General features: G+C 34.0%; 3 protein-coding genes across 4 annotated transcripts; 1 reads left to right on the forward strand and 2 right to left on the reverse strand.

Moving 5' to 3' along the window:
* The first annotated feature begins 459 nt into the window (after positions 1-459).
* On the forward strand, positions 460-2,573 carry LOC8280147 (probable carotenoid cleavage dioxygenase 4, chloroplastic). The gene has a single exon (XM_002519898.4). It carries the CDS (start codon positions 488-490, stop codon positions 2,342-2,344), a length of 1,857 nt encoding a protein of 618 aa, XP_002519944.1. The 5' UTR covers positions 460-487; the 3' UTR covers positions 2,345-2,573.
* Positions 2,574-2,907: 334 nt separating this feature from the next.
* Positions 2,908-6,486, reverse strand: LOC8280146 (uncharacterized zinc finger CCHC domain-containing protein At4g19190). Of its 2 annotated transcripts, none has more exons than XM_015719651.3 (7): positions 5,902-6,486; positions 5,758-5,820; positions 5,470-5,603; positions 5,248-5,373; positions 4,512-4,713; positions 3,912-4,029; positions 2,908-3,826 (listed from the first exon to the last, which is right to left on the reverse strand). In XM_015719651.3, the coding sequence occupies exons 1-7, from the start codon at positions 6,112-6,114 to the stop codon at positions 3,159-3,161; spliced, it is 1,524 nt and encodes a 507-aa protein (XP_015575137.1). In that variant the 5' UTR covers positions 6,115-6,486; the 3' UTR covers positions 2,908-3,158. The 2 variants fall into 2 exon arrangements, with proteins under 2 accessions (XP_015575137.1, XP_002519943.1); XM_002519897.4 differs by having other exon boundaries at positions 3,912-4,026; positions 5,902-6,485.
* A 7,158-nt stretch (positions 6,487-13,644) lies between these two features.
* LOC8280145 (ABC transporter G family member 14) lies at positions 13,645-17,440 on the reverse strand. Its single transcript, XM_002519896.4, has 5 exons — positions 17,106-17,440; positions 16,073-16,865; positions 15,286-15,462; positions 14,960-15,147; positions 13,645-14,481 (listed from the first exon to the last, which is right to left on the reverse strand). The coding sequence occupies exons 1-5, from the start codon at positions 17,199-17,201 to the stop codon at positions 13,831-13,833; spliced, it is 1,905 nt and encodes a 634-aa protein (XP_002519942.1). The 5' UTR covers positions 17,202-17,440; the 3' UTR covers positions 13,645-13,830.
* Positions 17,441-18,346: the final 906 nt, after the last annotated feature.

The following is an 18,346-nucleotide window of genomic DNA, read 5'->3' on the forward strand; positions in this document are numbered from 1 at the left end:
AGATTTTCTGTTTTAGCCTCAGATGTGAGCTATACCAAATGCGGAAATGAAATAGAACTTAGCTAGGTTTGAGCTAAAGTTCTTATAAACTGAGCTAAATCTGAGCTCAAGTTCTTAAGAAATATGGAAATAATGAAGAGAAATTGAGAGGAAATGGCTAAAAAATATGTTTTTTTTTTCCTTATATTTTCAGCCTTTAACATTTGATTTAAATAGAGAAGGAGATTACAAAAGTTGTAGTTTCCAATGCCACTAACATAGGAACTTGTACAAAGTCAAATAAGAAATTAAATACTACATGGGGACTTACAAGCCAGTAGTTCCCAATGACACTAACATAGGAACTTGTACAAAGTTAAACAAGAAATTAAATACTACACGGGAACTTACAAGTTATAAAAAACTGCTGAAAACCACGTGTTTGTTTCCAAGACAAGCTCATGTTCCAACAATAAATAGTCTTCCCCACATTCTTCCTTTAGGTCCAATGTTGTTGACGAAGGGCAGCAATATGGACGCCTTTTCTTCCACTTTCCTCTCTACTGTGCATCCTTCAAAGCTCTTTCTTTCCCCTACCACGAACTTGCTCAATTCCCCTGTAAGGGCATCAACTTTACTTCCATTCCCTCTTTTCACTGTATCATCTGTTAGAATTGAAGATAAACCTCAGGCCACAACGACAAGACCTACTACCACTATCAAAAGTCCATCAACCTCCTCTTCACCTATAACCACTGCAACTAAATCACCACCACCTTCAACCATGAAAAATTCGGCAGTGGCCGGGGCAAAGAGGCGAGTGGAGCCAAACTTACCCACTTTGATGTTCAGTGCATTTGACGACATTATCAACAAATTTATAGACCCTCCAATGCGGCCTTCGGTTGATCCAAGATACATACTTTCCGATAACTTTGCTCCAGTTGATGAACTCCCCCCAACTGAGTGTGAGGTGGTGGAGGGATCACTTCTGTCATGCCTTGATGGTGCCTACATTCGCAACGGACCAAACCCGCAGTACCTCCCTCGAGGGCCTTACCACCTATTTGATGGAGACGGCATGCTTCACTCCATCAGAATCTCTCAAGGCAAGGCCACTCTCTGCAGCCGCTATGTGAAGACCTATAAATACACTATGGAGCGTGATGCTGGAGCCCCACTTCTTCCTAATGTCTTCTCTGGGTTCAACGGCCTTGCGGCCTCGGCAACACGCGGTGCTCTCTCAGCTGCTCGAATTCTTTCTGGTCAATTCAATCCGGTTAATGGCATTGGTCTAGCAAACACCAGCCTTGCTTTCTTTGGCAATCGTCTTTATGCACTTGGTGAATCTGATCTGCCTTATACTGTTCGATTGACATTAAATGGAGACATTGAGACTCTAGGTCGCCATGATTTTGAAGGGAAGTTATTCATGAGCATGACTGCTCACCCCAAGATAGACCTTGAGACAGGCGAGGCTTTTGCTTTTCGGTATGGTCCTGTGCCTCCATTTCTAACATATTTTCGCTTTGATTCAAAAGGAAATAAACAGCCAGATGTGCCCATATTTTCCATGGTTCGCCCATCTTTTCTTCATGACTTTGCAATCAGCAAGAAGTATGCTATATTTGCTGACATACAAATTGTTATGAACCCCATGGACATGATATTTGGAGGAGGCTCTCCTGTAGGTGCGGACCCAACAAAAGTACCAAGGCTTGGAATCATCCCTCGATATGCAAAGGATGAATCAGAAATGAGGTGGTTCGATGTGCCAGGATTCAATCTAATTCATGCAATCAACGCATGGGATGAGGAGGACGCAATAGTCATGTTGGCACCAAATATATTATCCGTAGAACACACCCTTGAGAGAATGGAGCTTGTCCATGCCTTGGTGGAGAAAGTGAGAATAGACTTAAAAACAGGCATAGTAACAAGAAACCCTGTTTCAGCAAGAAATCTAGATTTTGCAGTGATAAACCCTGCTTACATTGGGAAAAAGAACAGATATGTATATGCAGCCATAGGTGACCCAATGCCTAAGATATCAGGGGTGGTGAAACTGGACGTCTCCAAAGGAGATAGGCAGGAATGCACGGTGGCTAGTAGGATGTTCGGCCCGAAATGCTACGGGGGCGAGCCTTTCTTTGTGGCAAGGGAGCCTGACAATATAGACGCAGAGGAGGATGATGGATTTGTGGTGTCATATGTACATGATGAAATTGCTGGAGAATCCAAGTTCTTGGTAATGGATGCGAGATCACCTAATCTTGACATAGTGGCAGCCGTGAGGCTGCCCCGGCGAGTTCCATATGGCTTCCATGGACTTTTTGTGAGGGAAAATGACCTGAAAAAGCTATAGAAATTGCTCCTCTGTTTTCATCGCAGGTTTTTATTTCCAATACCATGTAAAAGAAATATAGCTATACACATACAGCGTCACGCATGTCGGGACATGAAATTAGGAAGCGACGATTAGGCTAAATTCTATTGCTGATTAAAATTCAAATATAAATACATAAATGCTACTCATGTATATAGTATTAATATGGTTACAGGTATAATGGCAGATGCTGTTATTATTATTTTTATTTCTTCCTTTTTATTTTAGTATTGAGCTTATTTGTTTCTTTTAATAAATGGGTTTTTCTCTCTTTTCTTTTTAACAAACGTGTCATAGTAGTTTAGATACTGAAATTCTGGCTAAATTTATTGTAAATTCAAGATAAATGAGAAGAAAAATCCTCTAGTGTTAAGAGAGAAGATAGACCCCCCGACACATCAATAGTAGTCAATCAGAGTGATTCAGAAGTATAAAGAAATGCGAGCAGCTGCCTTGACTTGAAACATTGCTCGAGTTGCTTGGGATGATAATTCCAGAACTTAAGAATTAAACACTCTAAAGATCAATCAGTTAACGATATATACTCTATAATGGCCACGACTCATTTGCATTCCATTGAAATTTTTCACAAAGATACCAATGATCTAAAAAGCAGTCTCAGCTATGAAAAAGCTTTACAGAAGTTTGTACAATGCATACATTGACTTCGAAATTTTACAGATGCTTCATCTCCAAATGAATATCTCGAAGAACAGTTGACCATTGGTTACTAAAACATACTTTAGAAAAGGAATGTAAGGCATCTGAAAACTCTCTCTGATACAGAACTACACTAATGACAGTGGCGGCTGTGTTTACTTCCACAGCGCCTACCGAAGTCAGAGTCATCAGATGAATGTTTATAAGATTTTTTTTGTTTCTTTTCATTCTTGTGATGCCTATCAGGGGAGGAATGTTCAAATGAAGCTAGATGTTTCTTTCTGTTCTCACTTCTCCGGCGCTCTTCAAAATCGGATTCTTCAGATGAATAAGAATGCTTTCGTCTGCTATTTTTACTCCTGTGATGCCTGTCATAACCAGAATCTTCAGATGAATATGAAGGCTTCTGCTTGCTCCTTTTACTCTTGTGATGCCTATCACAGCCAGAATCATCAGATGAATAAGAATGCTTTTGCTTGCTCCTTTTACTCCTATGATACCTATTGCAGCCAGATTCATCAGGTGAATATGAATGCTTGCGTCTACTCTTCCTGGAATGCCCACCAAACTTCAGGTCATCAAAGGAGCTTGATTCAGGATGGTTCAGCTTCTTCTTTGTCTTTAATTTCTTTGATCTACTCTCCTCATTATCTGAAGGTGAGGATAACCCATCTTCTTCAGACGTTGTGAATCCTTTACTAGGTGATGGATTTTTCTTGCGTTTATGCTTTTTTATTTTCTTTCTGGATTTCGTGGGAGAAAAATTTGTCAGCAACTCAGGGATATCACCACCGAGAAATCCTACAAGATTGATGGAGATGAAAAACTATACTAATCCAAAATAAGATGACACTAAAGTTCATGCTACTGGCAAAAAAGAACACACCTCCATATTCATCAAATATGTCCTCAGCAACAATTTGCTGATTGGGATCATCTGGATCAAAACCCCCACGAGGAGGACTCATTCCTGGTTTTTGCTTCAGCTCCCACTTTAACGGCTGCTAGAAGCTTAAAAAAGTAAGATAAATTAAAGGGAAACATGGTTGTGTTTGTCAAAAAAGCTACATTAAGGACACTGTTTCCACGCAAACTAAATGTAAGAAAACACCAGAAAGATGCCAACCGTTCCCTCTTTATTGCAATACAAACAAATTGGCTGGCAAAAAAAATTGTATAATGCATGTCCACTCTGGCAACGATAGAAGGCACCTATCTGAAAGCATCTAACAACTTGCTTTGGCTATTCAACTCCTCAATTGTTGCTAGGTCAGAAATGTACTCTGAATAACTGAAGGAAGAGGCAGTTGTTTCTTAAAGAAGTTTTATGAACAGATTTTGGTAGTTTCCCATGCATGCCAACTGTGCATGTGCATGAATAGAAAGAATCTTATTGGCTGCTGCTCAAGAATGTTATGCCAAACCATAATGCAACCATGATACTTATCATCAACTTTCTGCACAACCAACTAGAAATATTACGAACCTCGCTAGGATCCATTTGAGCCATGATGGCAGTCAACGGATCATCTCTTTTTAATCGACTCTCTTCGTTAGGCATTATAGCATCTTTTAGAGGACATTCACGATCACCACTTTGATGACCATAAGTGCCACATCTTATGCATTTTACATTGCGCACTTCAATACCAAATGGCTTCACCCTTGCAGGAAGACCTGTCTCCAGCCTGCAAGATGTCAGCATTAGTAAGTGTAAAATGTGTAAAAGGGCTCACTACTGCATGAGAGCATATAGAGAAATGTGAAAGCTAGCGCGAAGGAGTAAGAGAACAAACAAACTCCAAGTTGAACTGACTAGAAAGCAATACCAAAGAAGGGCTCCCACTTCCCAGCATTTTCGTTCTGACAATTCAACGTGAGTAGAAAGCAGAAATTCTAGAAAGGTTCATGAGATATATATATATATATATATATATATAAATTCTAGAAGTCACAAATCCCCTGAGAAAACAGTGATTTGTTGGTACAATATCTAAAAACATATCAACACCTATAAATTTGGGCAAACCAATCCTCATGCATAATTAGTGAAATCTTTGTGGCCTCATATGGACTCAGGTTGTGGCATTTGTCACAAACTGAGTACGTAAAGATGTCCAGCTTAGATTTCTGACTTGATAATTCTTGAATCATGTATGCATGCAACAATTCTTTTGAAGCTCACACAGATAAAATCAAAAGGAAACACATAAACAGAATACCTTGGAGCATTTTTAAGGACTTGAAACTCTTCTTCAGTGGGTACAGGGCGACCAAATACATCTTTCGGCCTTAGTTTCTTCTTTTCTTCTCCTAAAGGATCTCTACTAGAGGTTGACTCTGGTAACCTAAAAAACACAAAATCTATAATCAGTTAACTTTAACTTCAAATATAGTACTGCATAAGTAACATTTCAGATGATAAAGAAACAATTGAGAAGTACAGCGCAGGCTGAGAAGAAGGGTCGTCCTCTTCTTGTCTTTTCCTCTCATCAGCAATCTCTGCTGCCTTAGCACTTTCCGCATTATAACCAGGTGGACGGACATACATAAAGCTAACAGCTTTCATCGTTTCTATCTATTACATCAAGATAATCAAATAATTCAGCTTAAATAAAATCAAACATAAAAGTAACAACTCAAACACAAAAAAATGAGCCATTACAGAATTTAGCAAATATTTGTTAAGAACCGATAAGGAAGAAAGGAAAAATAAAAGGAAAGAAAGAAACCTTTTCCTTCTCTTTCTTGGAGATAAGAGCAGTCTGACGAAAGAATTCTTGCTCCTGAGCATACTGCAATGCAAAATAAGATTTTTTGGTAAATAAATAATAAATATTAATAAGGAGGAGAGTTGAGGTATAATAATTGAGTACTTCGCGAGAAACTTCTTCGGTGCGTTTCTGGCGCTGGGCATGGGTCTGTTCGGCGATCCACTTGCGGCGTTGATTAGGATAGGAAAGAGGATGCCATGGCTTTTGGTTTAGATAAGAATGGCTCCAAGCAGTTCCGGATTTAGTTTTGTAATCAACTTCACCATTATTAATTCTCTTGCTCAATCTTATTCCTCCTCCTTCTTCTCCCTCCATTATTATTATTATTATTATTATTATTTTCCCCTTCTTCTCTTCTTCCTTTGCTTCGGTGCTTAGTTCCTTCTTCTTATTTATGCCTCTCTTTTCTCATAAATCGCACACTTCAAACATCCATTTCTATTTCTCTCAATCAATTACCCAAAACACTTTTTTGGTTCTTTAACCGGTGATTGTAGAGATCACAAACGGACTGGTCGTATCAATTTTTAGTCGGATTGTTACAATTCGAATCAATTTAGGACTCAGACAATTTAAGATCGGATGTTTATCAGTCGCGGGTCTCTTTGGTCTCGGCCTTTAGTTTTTAGGTTTTGGTCATTTTGGATTTGGGTCGTTTGGAGTTGGATTGAGTTACCTCATCTTCCAAAATTAACATGTCGGATCTTATTAACTATGGACCTGTTTTTTGTTTTTTTACTTTTCAAAAATTAGAAACTGTTTTTTCTTTCAATAAAAAAATTATTTGTTTTATGCTTTACATAAATTAATAAAATATATGAAATATATTTATAAATTTAAAATTTATATACAATATTAATTTAATATTTTATATATAATTAATTTTTTATAAAATTAATTATAGCTATACTAAATTCTACCAAAATAGATAAAATTTAAATAAATTTCACGTTAGTGAGTCAATATATTATATAATACTAAAATATTTTTTTTATTTTTATTATTTTTATTTTTATTTTTTATATTTTTTCAAATAAAATAAATTTCTTTTATAGATTTTAACCGTAACATTAAAAATTTGACTGTTTATAACATTAATGAAATTATTCATTAGAATCTCAAACTAAAAAATAAAAAAGACTAAAAAATTTTATTCAATTCTTCTGGATAGAGAGTTGTAATGAAATTTCTATATTAATTTTTATTTTATTAATTAATTTAAATATATATATATATAAATAAACAAAAAGTAAAAAAAAATTTATATGTACTAGTCATTTACCTACGGTTGTTTTTTTAATTATATAATTAAATTGATAGATATAACTTAATAAAATTATTAATATCAAATATTAATTTATAAAATTTAAAAAATAATGACAAACTAGCTATTTTAAGATAATCTTAATCTTTTCTTAAAAATTATTCTTAATTTTCGTTAAAATTCTTAAATTTTATTAATATAATAATATAAAAATTATTTTAAAAATTGTCAATTCATTAATTTTAATATTATATAAATTAATATATCAATATAATTGATATTACTTATTTTGAAAATATTCATAAGCGATATAATAGAAGAGAAAAAATGATTCAGAGTTAAGAATAAAAAAAAAAACAATAAAGATGTGTTTGGGTGTTAAAAAAAGATTTATAATTTTTTTTTTAATTTAATATATAGAGAGCTAGTTAACGTTTAAATCCTGAAGTTTCACCATTTTTTCTAAAATGTTCATGTTTATGAAATCTTTTTCGATTCTACCTTGAAAAGCAAAGTTGAACAAAGTGGTTAATTAATGAATTCCAGAAGAACAACCATTTCTTCTTTGCATGAATAGCAATCGGTAGTGTATCAACATAAAGATCCTCCTTCTCTGCAACTATTCTACTTTTATATCTACCGAGAATAAGCCACTTTCCATGGAAACCATCCGTTTGGCATTGCATTTTCTAGCCGTTACACGCGTCCTTGGGTTCTTTATGGGATTGAAGGAACAATAAGTTTTTAAGTAGGCCAAAAACAAGTAAGCTTCTCTAGATTTGCTATTCTTCATCATCTCTTTCTGTAAGTTCTTCATTTCTCAATTGCCTCGTTAATGGTGGGGAATCATCGAATACCATTTCCTTCAGAAATGATATTAGTAACTAATAAAGCAGTAACGCCTAGCAAAGGATTACGTGGAATGAATTGTACCCGGTGGTGGTGACTGTTAAGTTAACCCACCGTATGTATTAACAGCACAACGTGGGAGTATCGCTTAACAGTGTTCTTCACCATATACATATATATAAGCCTGATTAATAACAGCTAGGGACTGCAGTATCCTCTCTTGGTTACGATAAAATGTGAAAAGTCCACATGGGTCCCCGCATTCGAATGCTGGTTTCGCCATTGATGAAAACGTGCAAACAAATGGATCACGCCTCAATGATTGTCATTAGACTCCTATTATACTAGAAGAAGCTATATATATCATATATGTGTGCGCTAAGATAAGAAAAGAAAAACAAGAGTTTCGTAGGCAGGAGAAGATATCATGTGGGTGTGGGGATGGGATAGTGCACTAGCTTATCAGGCACAAACGACAGTGATTTTTGGGCGTGTCATTACCCTGAATTTTTTGTTGTTCGCATGAGTAGAAGCAGCAGCAGTGTACCTCTACTCCACTATGTCCACCCTGACGTGGGCCTTAGTCTCCTGATTTTGTTGAGATTTGCTCTCACAGATTCTATGTGTGTGGGTCTTGTCTTTATTTTTATTTATCTTGAATGTCTCTTCCCCTCAAACATTGCCCGGGAGCTTGTGACCTTATTCTCTCTTGTTCACTTCCTCGTATCATTAGACAGAAATTTAGAGGTGGTTTAGTTTGTGAAAGAGTAGCATGATCGAACCATTTTTGTTATTAGTGTTTGATTCATTAAAAATTATTTAAAAATTATAAATTCTCTATCATTTTAAGAGATGAAAAGTTCATTTCATCGTCATCAAGTTGAATCAATTATAAATGGTCAAATATGGGTAAAATAATAATTTGTCATTTATATAATAATTACTTTTATATATTTATTGTATATAATAATTACAAATTAATTATTATTATTTTTAATTATAATTAAGTGGTATTGTTGGTATCAACACTAAATGAGTTTACATTCCATAATGAACTAAATAATATGTGAAATATAATTATTTTCATTTTCATTCTTATTTCTCTTTATTCTTATTTTTATTGCCATTCCCATTCCTAGCTTAAACCAAACGGAATGTTAGTATAGTGCTTCACTCCCGTCCCTCTCACGTCCTTTAGTTTTCAAACGCATAGTCCCGAATAATAAAATAAGTAATTCAAAAAAAAGAAAAAAAAGTATGTCGATTATATCAAGACTAGAAAAATGAACGAAAGCGAAAGAAGTGAGGTTTAATCCTATTTTCTAGTTTTTTGGCAGACCCGTTAAAAGAATTTTTCATATTTTTTTCTATTTTATTTTTTATTAAATATTCAATTTGTACTAAATTCAAATTCTTATGTAGTTATTATTACAAATAGTAATATATATGTATTATTATTAAATAATCAAATATATTTGAATTATTTAATATAAAATTATAGAACTATATATATTACTCATCTACTTATTGTGATTAAAATTCTAAATTAGGATTGACATAAGTGTTGGATCTCGTATATTAGAGCAAGTACATGAATTATAAATTTGAAAATCATAAAAAGTGAAATTAATGGAATTATTTGATCAAGACAATGTTTATTATTATAATAAAATTCTAAAATTTATGATTAGATTCTATTAGATTTAAGTTTGAATGACTAACTAAGGTTTTATGGATATAACGAGTAAATTTCAAATTTATTCTTTATGTTTATCATAAATAAAAATAAATTATATCACATAATACAAACATTATTATATAATTAAAAATTAACAATATATTCATTTCTATAGTATTATATATTATAAAATGTATATTGCCGAGATTTATCATAACCAATTCATAATTGCTAAATAGCTCTATATGGAGTCACATTATATACTTTGTTTGTATATAAATTTTAGTTAGTTTCAAACAAATATTAATTAACTGATGATAGATGGAGATTTTGATTATTTTTAGTTAGGATAAAAATTAATTTTCAAATATTAGTTTGTTAATATGGGTAGTTAAAAAAAAAAAACTTGTTGGCAAAATAGTTTATCTATTTAAATGATATCTATGAAAAATGAAAGATTTGAATTTTAAAGGAATTATAAATTTTATAAAATCTATAATATTTAATTTTAACTTTTAAACAAACAGATGAATGAATTTACATAAAATTTATAAAAAAGAAAGCAACTTAAATTTTATTTATTTCTGCCTGAATTAGAGGTGCGATAATGGGGACAAAATGTCCGGAGGCATGTGAAAGTCTTTCTGGGAGACAGAAGAGTGAACAAAATATATGGAATTTCTTGTAACACCCCCATTACATGCTAACCAATAGACATTAGCCAGAAAGCATACAACCATCATAGACTATATACTATATGTAGATAGGTCAATATGCAGATTGTTAAGAATCAAGACACAAGGTTATTAACATATAAACATATGATTATACTTAAACATTATTTAACAAGTATTCAAAACATCTTCTTATGCCTTACAAGGCACACTTCTATATACATCACATAACTGCATACAAAATGCATCAGGAGGAGACTCCACAAAACTGGCCCAACCTGACAGAACTGCTAAAAGCTAGACTTCGAATACAACCAACGGATGCACTACTATTTACAAACCTGAAAAGAAAAATTTTGGAGGGGTGAGCCTCCAGCTCAGTAAATAAATAATCAACATAATCTATATCACATACACTTAATACAATTTCCACCCAATCACATAACTTACCATAATTCATAGTTTAGGTATAAATTCATACCATTCTACTCAATTCAGTACAACCATCATAGAAGAAATACAATTCAACAATTATGGTTAGTTCTCACGGCTTGTGGATCCCCTTTAATGTGCTCGCCCGCCTCATCCTCACCTATCACACACGTAAGGCCGCTCGCCTCATCCTCACATAATACACTTTTATAGCCTCTCTAGGCTTTAGCCTCCCAAGGCTTTATATATATATATATATATATATATATATATATATATATATATATATATATATATATATATATATATTTTTTTTTTTTTCACAGGGGAATCCACCATTCACATGCACATATGCACTTAACATCACAATTCAATCATTTCACTTATATCATATTCAAGCAATAACAATTGTTCCACTCAACACCAATCATTTCCATCTTATTCATTCAAACACAACACAATATTAAGCAAACACAACCATTCGTAGAACATTTGATTAAATATATGGATATAACAAATATTAACTATTTACTTACTCAAGATACACTTATTCCTTCAGCATATAAGAACCTCCTTTCTCCACAACTTCCTTTCCAGGCCTTTGAGTACCTGTTAACACATTCATCAATTCACATTTCATGCATATTCCAAATATTCATGTAAATGCTAGTTCTAATGCATTACAAGATCATCCCCTTTGTAATTCATAGGTCTAACTCTTCCTCTAAGACTCTCAATTACTATTTTAATATCATATAAATATTTTCCATCTAGTTATATACCAATTTAACTCAAATTAACATCAAATAAATTGCATAAAACTAGTCTCCAACATCTCTATTTTCTAGACAGAATTTAGTACCAAAGTATATTTATTGCTGGGCAAAATTGGCTCAATACAAAAATCTCGTATTAAATAGACATATACGCTTATGCGTCTAGTTTCATCTTCAAGAAGAATTACTCAATTCCGACTTCTATAGATTTAATTATTCTCAAATTACTGAGCAAGGGTCATAAAGCTAGTTGTACCCAAGCAGCAATTTGTTTACTCAATTTAAGCAACTAAAACGGCAAAAATAGCAAAATCACAAAACTACAAAGTTATATAGGGCTCTTCAAAATTTCCATAGATACCAATTAAGCTTAATTTGGACTTATATAACCCATGTGATGCCCAAAATACAGAACATCAAGGTTGCTGGAATTTTGACCGTTTTCTATCTTGACATACTTAAACTTAAATCAAGCTTAATCTCTATGCAATCATTCAATACTCTACTAATTCATGATAATCAGACCTTTAATTAATCAATAAAAGCATCAATTGAAGTTTATCCAATTTGTAATCAAGAACCCTAATGACAAATTAATAATACTCAAGTAACAACTCACCAATTTCAGCTTTTGGGTTGCTAATATGCTTAAATCTTTTAGCTTTAGCTTGGCTCCTTCAATAGTTGGTAAAATCTTATCTTAATTTAAAGTTTTTCTAGGTATTCCACTCCTCTCTCTTGTTCCAAATTTTAAATTTTTGGCCATGTATGAATTTTAGAGAAATGAAGAGGTAAAATGAGCTTGCTCATGGTTCCAATTTCCAATATTCATCTCTCAATGCCACCACCTACTTAACTAGTTTTATCATCCTACATTAATTCTTACTAACCATATATATGTACTAACTTTTAATTGTATCTTTTAAGTCCAATCTATTTACCCAACCTTTAGCTATTGGTTCAATTAAGTCTTAAGGCTTAATACACATAACCCAAATACTTAATCAACTTATCTAAATTAATAATCTAATATCATGCTTCTTATTCTCTACTTATAATTAATATATATCTGTTCCCATAAAATAAAAATATTATTAATATACCATCATATGTCCAATGATTAAATGTAAATGTACATAACATGTATGATGAGAAAATGCAGGCGTTACATTTCTCAACAGAGAATGATGTGTCGATCCGTTATTGGGTGATTGCATAAACACAGTGGAAATACAATTATCGAAAAGATCAAACAAACAAAGAAATAATAATAATAACACATCGTAGACCCAGAGATTGTATTTTAATTTAGTCTATTATATTATTTATAAATTAAATTATTATATTATTATTTATTAGTGTAGTATTTAATATTAATTAATTTTTAATCATACGGAGTCAATGCTAAAATTTAACACAGTAAATGCAATATTAATCTAAAAAATATATAAATATGTAATAGAAAAAGAGATCTTCGTTCATTCCTCAAACTCAGATAAAAGCTTCAACCCAGTAAAAGTGTTTGATGAATGAATAAGGTTTAATCGCAAATATTCTTATCCATATTTAGTAGTTTATTAATTATATATACAAATATCTTATCTACTGTCAAAACATTAGCATTAACTTTGCTTTTGGATATAATTATCCTATGAATAAATCATTAGTTTTATCCCTAATGATCAATGGAAAATTTCCCAGTTATTGTTCATCCCACTTTTGACCACAGGTATATCCGTGTCTTAACCGAACTTAACTTCCCTCCGTCCATTGATGATATAATGATAATCCACTAAAAGGGAAGAGTCAGAAATGAGGGCTTCCCTTCACTCTGCTCTTCTGGCGAGTCGTATTACCATCATCAATTGTGATGCTAATGATGATCTGTTGATCCAGAATTATTTATTTATTTATTTATTTTATAAAACAAAGGCAAACAGTTTTCTGGAAACCCCACAAAGACACAGCAATGATCAGTTTCTTTATATAGAGGATTAGTGGACTTGAAGTTGTGGTCATTTTCTTCTTCCATTTTGCTGCAATAGGGAATGCATATGCTTCTCTTACTTTCCTTTGATACTTCAACTATAGTATATATTCATATTTATTCAACATGAGTTAGCCTGCATTATCTGAAAATGTAGCAAAGATAAACAGGAAAACAGGAGGGGAAAAAAAAAAAGTCACTGCATATGAACTCATCAGTTGGGGAAGTTGATAAAAATCTCTCACAACCTGATTCCCAGCTCAATCTAACATTATTAATTAATTATTCCTCAGTTGAAGAAGGAGAAAACTCTTCAAACTCTATCTTGTTTCTTGAAAATGGACAATTCTGCTTCTGCTTTAATTAGGTTTCTACCTCAGCTGCACTCTACTCAGTGCTAAATAGGCAATGAGTCGATAACCCACCAACATCAAGGCCATAATACACACATCAATCCACAAATGATTCAGCCCCATTGATTTAACAGCAGGAAAATCTCCGACCCGGCACAGGACTCCCTTTGAGCACTCATAATAATCATCTTCACGGTACTGAACACCAAGAAGAAGCTTGTAACAGTAGTAGCTGTAACTTACATACTTAAGCCACACTATAAAAGAAGGAATCTGTTGAACATAGTACCCTCCTGCTATGAGGAAAACCAGAGTTGTAACTGAAGCTAATGTAGTTGCTTGTTTGATGTCCATGAGTATAGCACCAAGAGCCAGTCCAAGACTTTGGGAAACAAGGACATTGTACAGAACCACAAGCAGTGAAAGGATGAAAGTAATGGGATCAGCCTTTAGCCCTCCCATCCAGTAGATTATGAAAACAAATGCAGTTGGGAGTGCAAGCTCTAGTGGTAGGTCCCCAAATGTCCTGGCCAAGAAGTAAGACGAAAGATGATACATTCCAGATGCTCTTTCCTTGATCAGCATCCTTCTTTCTTGAGGAAATGTAAATACTGCATTGTAGAGCGGGTAAAAGCCCCAGAACACTGAGAAGAAGAATAGCAATGCAATCTGCAATACAAAATGCAAACCTCGTAATTAGCACCTTACAAGAGAATCTGATCCGGTAAAAAATATTTGGCGTCAGAGAATTTATTCTGGTTCAGATTCGAGATATATAGATCTCTCCAGCACAAAGAAACACAACCATTGGAGTCAACATGAAATGTGGAAATTGTTGAATTCATAGCTATAGCATGATATGGCACTTGAGTATTATTATTTGAAGTACAATCGTGCAGTGTTGATATATAATCTAACATTGACAAGAAAATTTATTCAGGAAGCATGATTAGTGCATATGTAGTGCGCGAGAGCTGTTAACCAATTGTGTATATTGGAACGAAAGTTTGAAACTTCTATTATAAGTAAAAAAAGTTCTCATGCAAAAATGGCAGATAAAATTTCGATGCACCACCCCATGTGGTGATGGCGATGGTTTCTGAATCAGAATCCAAGTGGATGAGAAACAAAAGAGGAGTGTTCTTACGCGGTCTTGGATGTGAGAAGCTGGCGTGCGCCACCAAAGAAGTCCACCAAGTATAGCCACGCTGGTAACTTGGAAAATCCTTAGCCTGTTGAAAGATTCATACCTTCTCTCTCTTAATCCTCGCTGAAATAACACCTTGAACTGATGCCACCAGCTAGTGCACCATTGTTCTGACTTTGTATCAGTTCCTGATATGCATACACCAGTATCTATCCTTAGTTAAAAAAAGGTATCAAACAAAGAGGTTGGTTGTAATTTTTTAAACAGTACTAAAGTGATTGTGTAATAGAATCAATTGGGTACTAGGAAAAGATGGAGATGTATACTTGCTAAGCCATCTTTGGTGTAATTGTAGCTATTGGCATCCGTACTGCAAAGCTCAGCTTTAAGTCTTGTAGAAATGTTCTTCTCAAAAGCAGAAATGAGAGTTTCCTTCACCAACTTCTGTTCTTGTTCCGTGTTCTCTCCTTGCTCGGTTGTAGTTTTAGAATCAGGGGCAATGCCTACAATTTTGTTTTGTTTTGTTTGCACCACTTGTCAGGACAATATTTAAGTTGTATGCTTTTCTTATTTTTAATCTGTTACATGAGTTTTATATGGGAAACTTTATTTTATTTTATTTTGTGTGTGTGTGTGTGTGTAAATAAATAGTTATGAGTATCAAAACTGTGGTCTTTATTATTTAATAAAACATAGAGATGACTAGAAATTCCCTAAAGCAACTGATCGTGGAGGCCATGTTTGTTTCTTCTTTTGTTTGGGATGGGTGCGTGGTGGGGTGAAGTGGGGTTTGCTTACACTCCATTTAGTGAAAGGTACAAGTTTAAACAACACTTTGAGTGGACCAACTGACATCCCACCGATGACTCAATTTGAGAGGATGAAAATCTAAATGTTTTTTAGCACAATAATTCAAAGGTTTAATTTCTAACACTTTACTCTCCTTTTAAAAAGAAAATATAGGCCTTGTTTAATATTAATAAATATATTAATCACCATTGATTGACTTGATGTATAGGTAAGAATAATGTATATAAGTATTTCATATATATATTTGACCAGTAATGGAGAAAATTATGAAAAGAAAAGGAGAGTAAAAGAATATGAAATTACCATTGGCGAGGTCAAGTAAGAGATCAGCTGGATTAATAGTCATGGATGTTGAGAAACCAATTGAGGAAAAGTAATCCAAGGCTGAAGATGCAGAACCATAATAAATAGGGCTGCCTTCTGAGAGCAAGATCACCTTATCAAACATATGGTAAAGTCTGCTTGATGGCTGATGAATGGTGGTGACAACAGTTCTTCCTCCACTAGCAAGCCTTTTAATGATTGTTATGATCCTCTGAGCAGTGGTTGAGTCCAAACCTGATGTGGGTTCATCCAGCAGTAGCAAACTTGGATTGATTAGCATTTCTTGACCTATACTCACTCTCTTCTTTTCCCCTCCTGATATTCCTCTAAAGAGGGGTCCTCCTATCATGCTATTTTGGCACCGAGTCAGTCCGAGTTCAGCTATGATTCGCTGCACATGCTGTAATTTCTCATCCTTAGTTAAGGTTTTTGGTAGCCTTAAAAGTGCTGTGAATAGAAGGGTTTCTGTTACAGTTAGATGTGGGTATAATATGTCATCCTGAGGAACGAATCCTGTCCGCCTCTTTGTGGCACCAGAAAAAGGCTGGCCATTGTATGTGATCTTGCCAGATAGCTTACCGTTGAGACGGCCACCTAGAGCAGTAAGGAGAGTGGTTTTGCCACTGCCTGACGGACCCAACATTGCAAGGATCTCACCTGGACAAACCATTCCAGTTATTCCATTCAATATAGTCTTTTCTTTAGTGGCCCATGTACCCCCACAGCACGATCCTTTCTGCTCGAGTTTAACTTTGTATACAACCTCCTCAAACTGAACATCAAGAAAAGAGATCATATATAATTAGAACATATATATTTATATATATATTTATGACATAACAAAATGCTGATTAGTTGGTATACTCAAGAACTTGTGAATTTGACTATTATTACATGTATGTATATATATATATATATATATATATATATATATATACTACTAGCTAGTACTAGATTAAAGAAATATGTTAAGGTTGTCTGTGCTATTTGAATTTTCAGTTGAGAAAGAGACCTTTAAAGTAATAGGATATACAGTGAGTTGGAGGACAGACTGTTGATTGGGTTGTACGGGGTAAGCAAGAACAGTCTCATGATGAGTTTCAGACATCTCTGCTCTGCAGGAAGATTGCACGTCCACTAGAGCTAACCACTATATATTATATGTGGACAAAGACTGAAGCAATATTTGTGGCAGTGGTGGCCGCAGCAGGCGGCCGAGGTGGCGGCGGTGTGTGTGATTAGTTGAGGAGGGTGGGGAGGGGATAAAAAGTGAAAGGAGTTTCTTCTATAACTTGGCTTCCCAAAGTGAACCATGGAGCACATAAATATATAGCAGTGTGACTCTTAGAGAGATGCAGAAGAAAGGATATATTTCTCCTGTGTCCAAAAACTCTATGGTGTAGTAGGGCTAGCACAGCCTCCAATCTCCGTGGTGGAACCCACCAATTCTTTAGTTAATTTAGTTGAAACTCATTTTCTTTCAGAAAATAAAAATATATTCTATCACTAACACTTAACACTTAATTGTGTGATTATCTTTGCTAACCCTGTGGTTTTTCCCATAATTAGAATCTCTTTTCTCATTTCTTTCCTATTATGGCCATGTTTAGACATGTATGTTTTTTCATGTGGCCGGCAATTAACTGTTGGAATTGGGAAATGATATTAATGGCACTGAATTAGAAAATACGGCAAATTACTTACAGCCCCATGACATTTCATGAAAATGTATATTTATATCCTTCTTGTTTGAAATGCAATAAAATTGCCATTTTACTTTTCAGTTTTTATTCATCTCTAAATTAATAAATGACCTAAATTGTAAAATATTAGGAATATACTTTAAAAATAATTCTCTAAAATTAGATGATGAGAGGATTGAAGTGTGTAAATATATAATTTTATTCAGTTTTAAATATAAAAGGACATAAATGCAGGCAGTTTTCTTGAAAATAATCATTTAATAATAACTGTAACTAAAGGCATAGCGACAATCGATTTCTGCTTGGTAGATATATATATGTTTGTTATGTGTGGTAGCTTATAATGAGAAAATGCACATGCGCACTGCAATTTACAAAGGTTGTATTATTACAATTGAATGCATGTGGGTTTGGAAAAAGAAAAGATGAAGTTGTTAGGTACTATCTACTAGACAAATTATGGTGCTTCCCACCACTGCACACAGAGTACCTTATATCATCACCCAAGTGGATTCTTATAAGGCCTAACTATATTCTTAATTATTATACT

This window comes from Ricinus communis, chromosome 5 (genome assembly GCF_019578655.1).
Source record: "Ricinus communis isolate WT05 ecotype wild-type chromosome 5, ASM1957865v1, whole genome shotgun sequence".
NCBI classification, from domain to species: domain Eukaryota; kingdom Viridiplantae; phylum Streptophyta; class Magnoliopsida; order Malpighiales; family Euphorbiaceae; genus Ricinus; species Ricinus communis.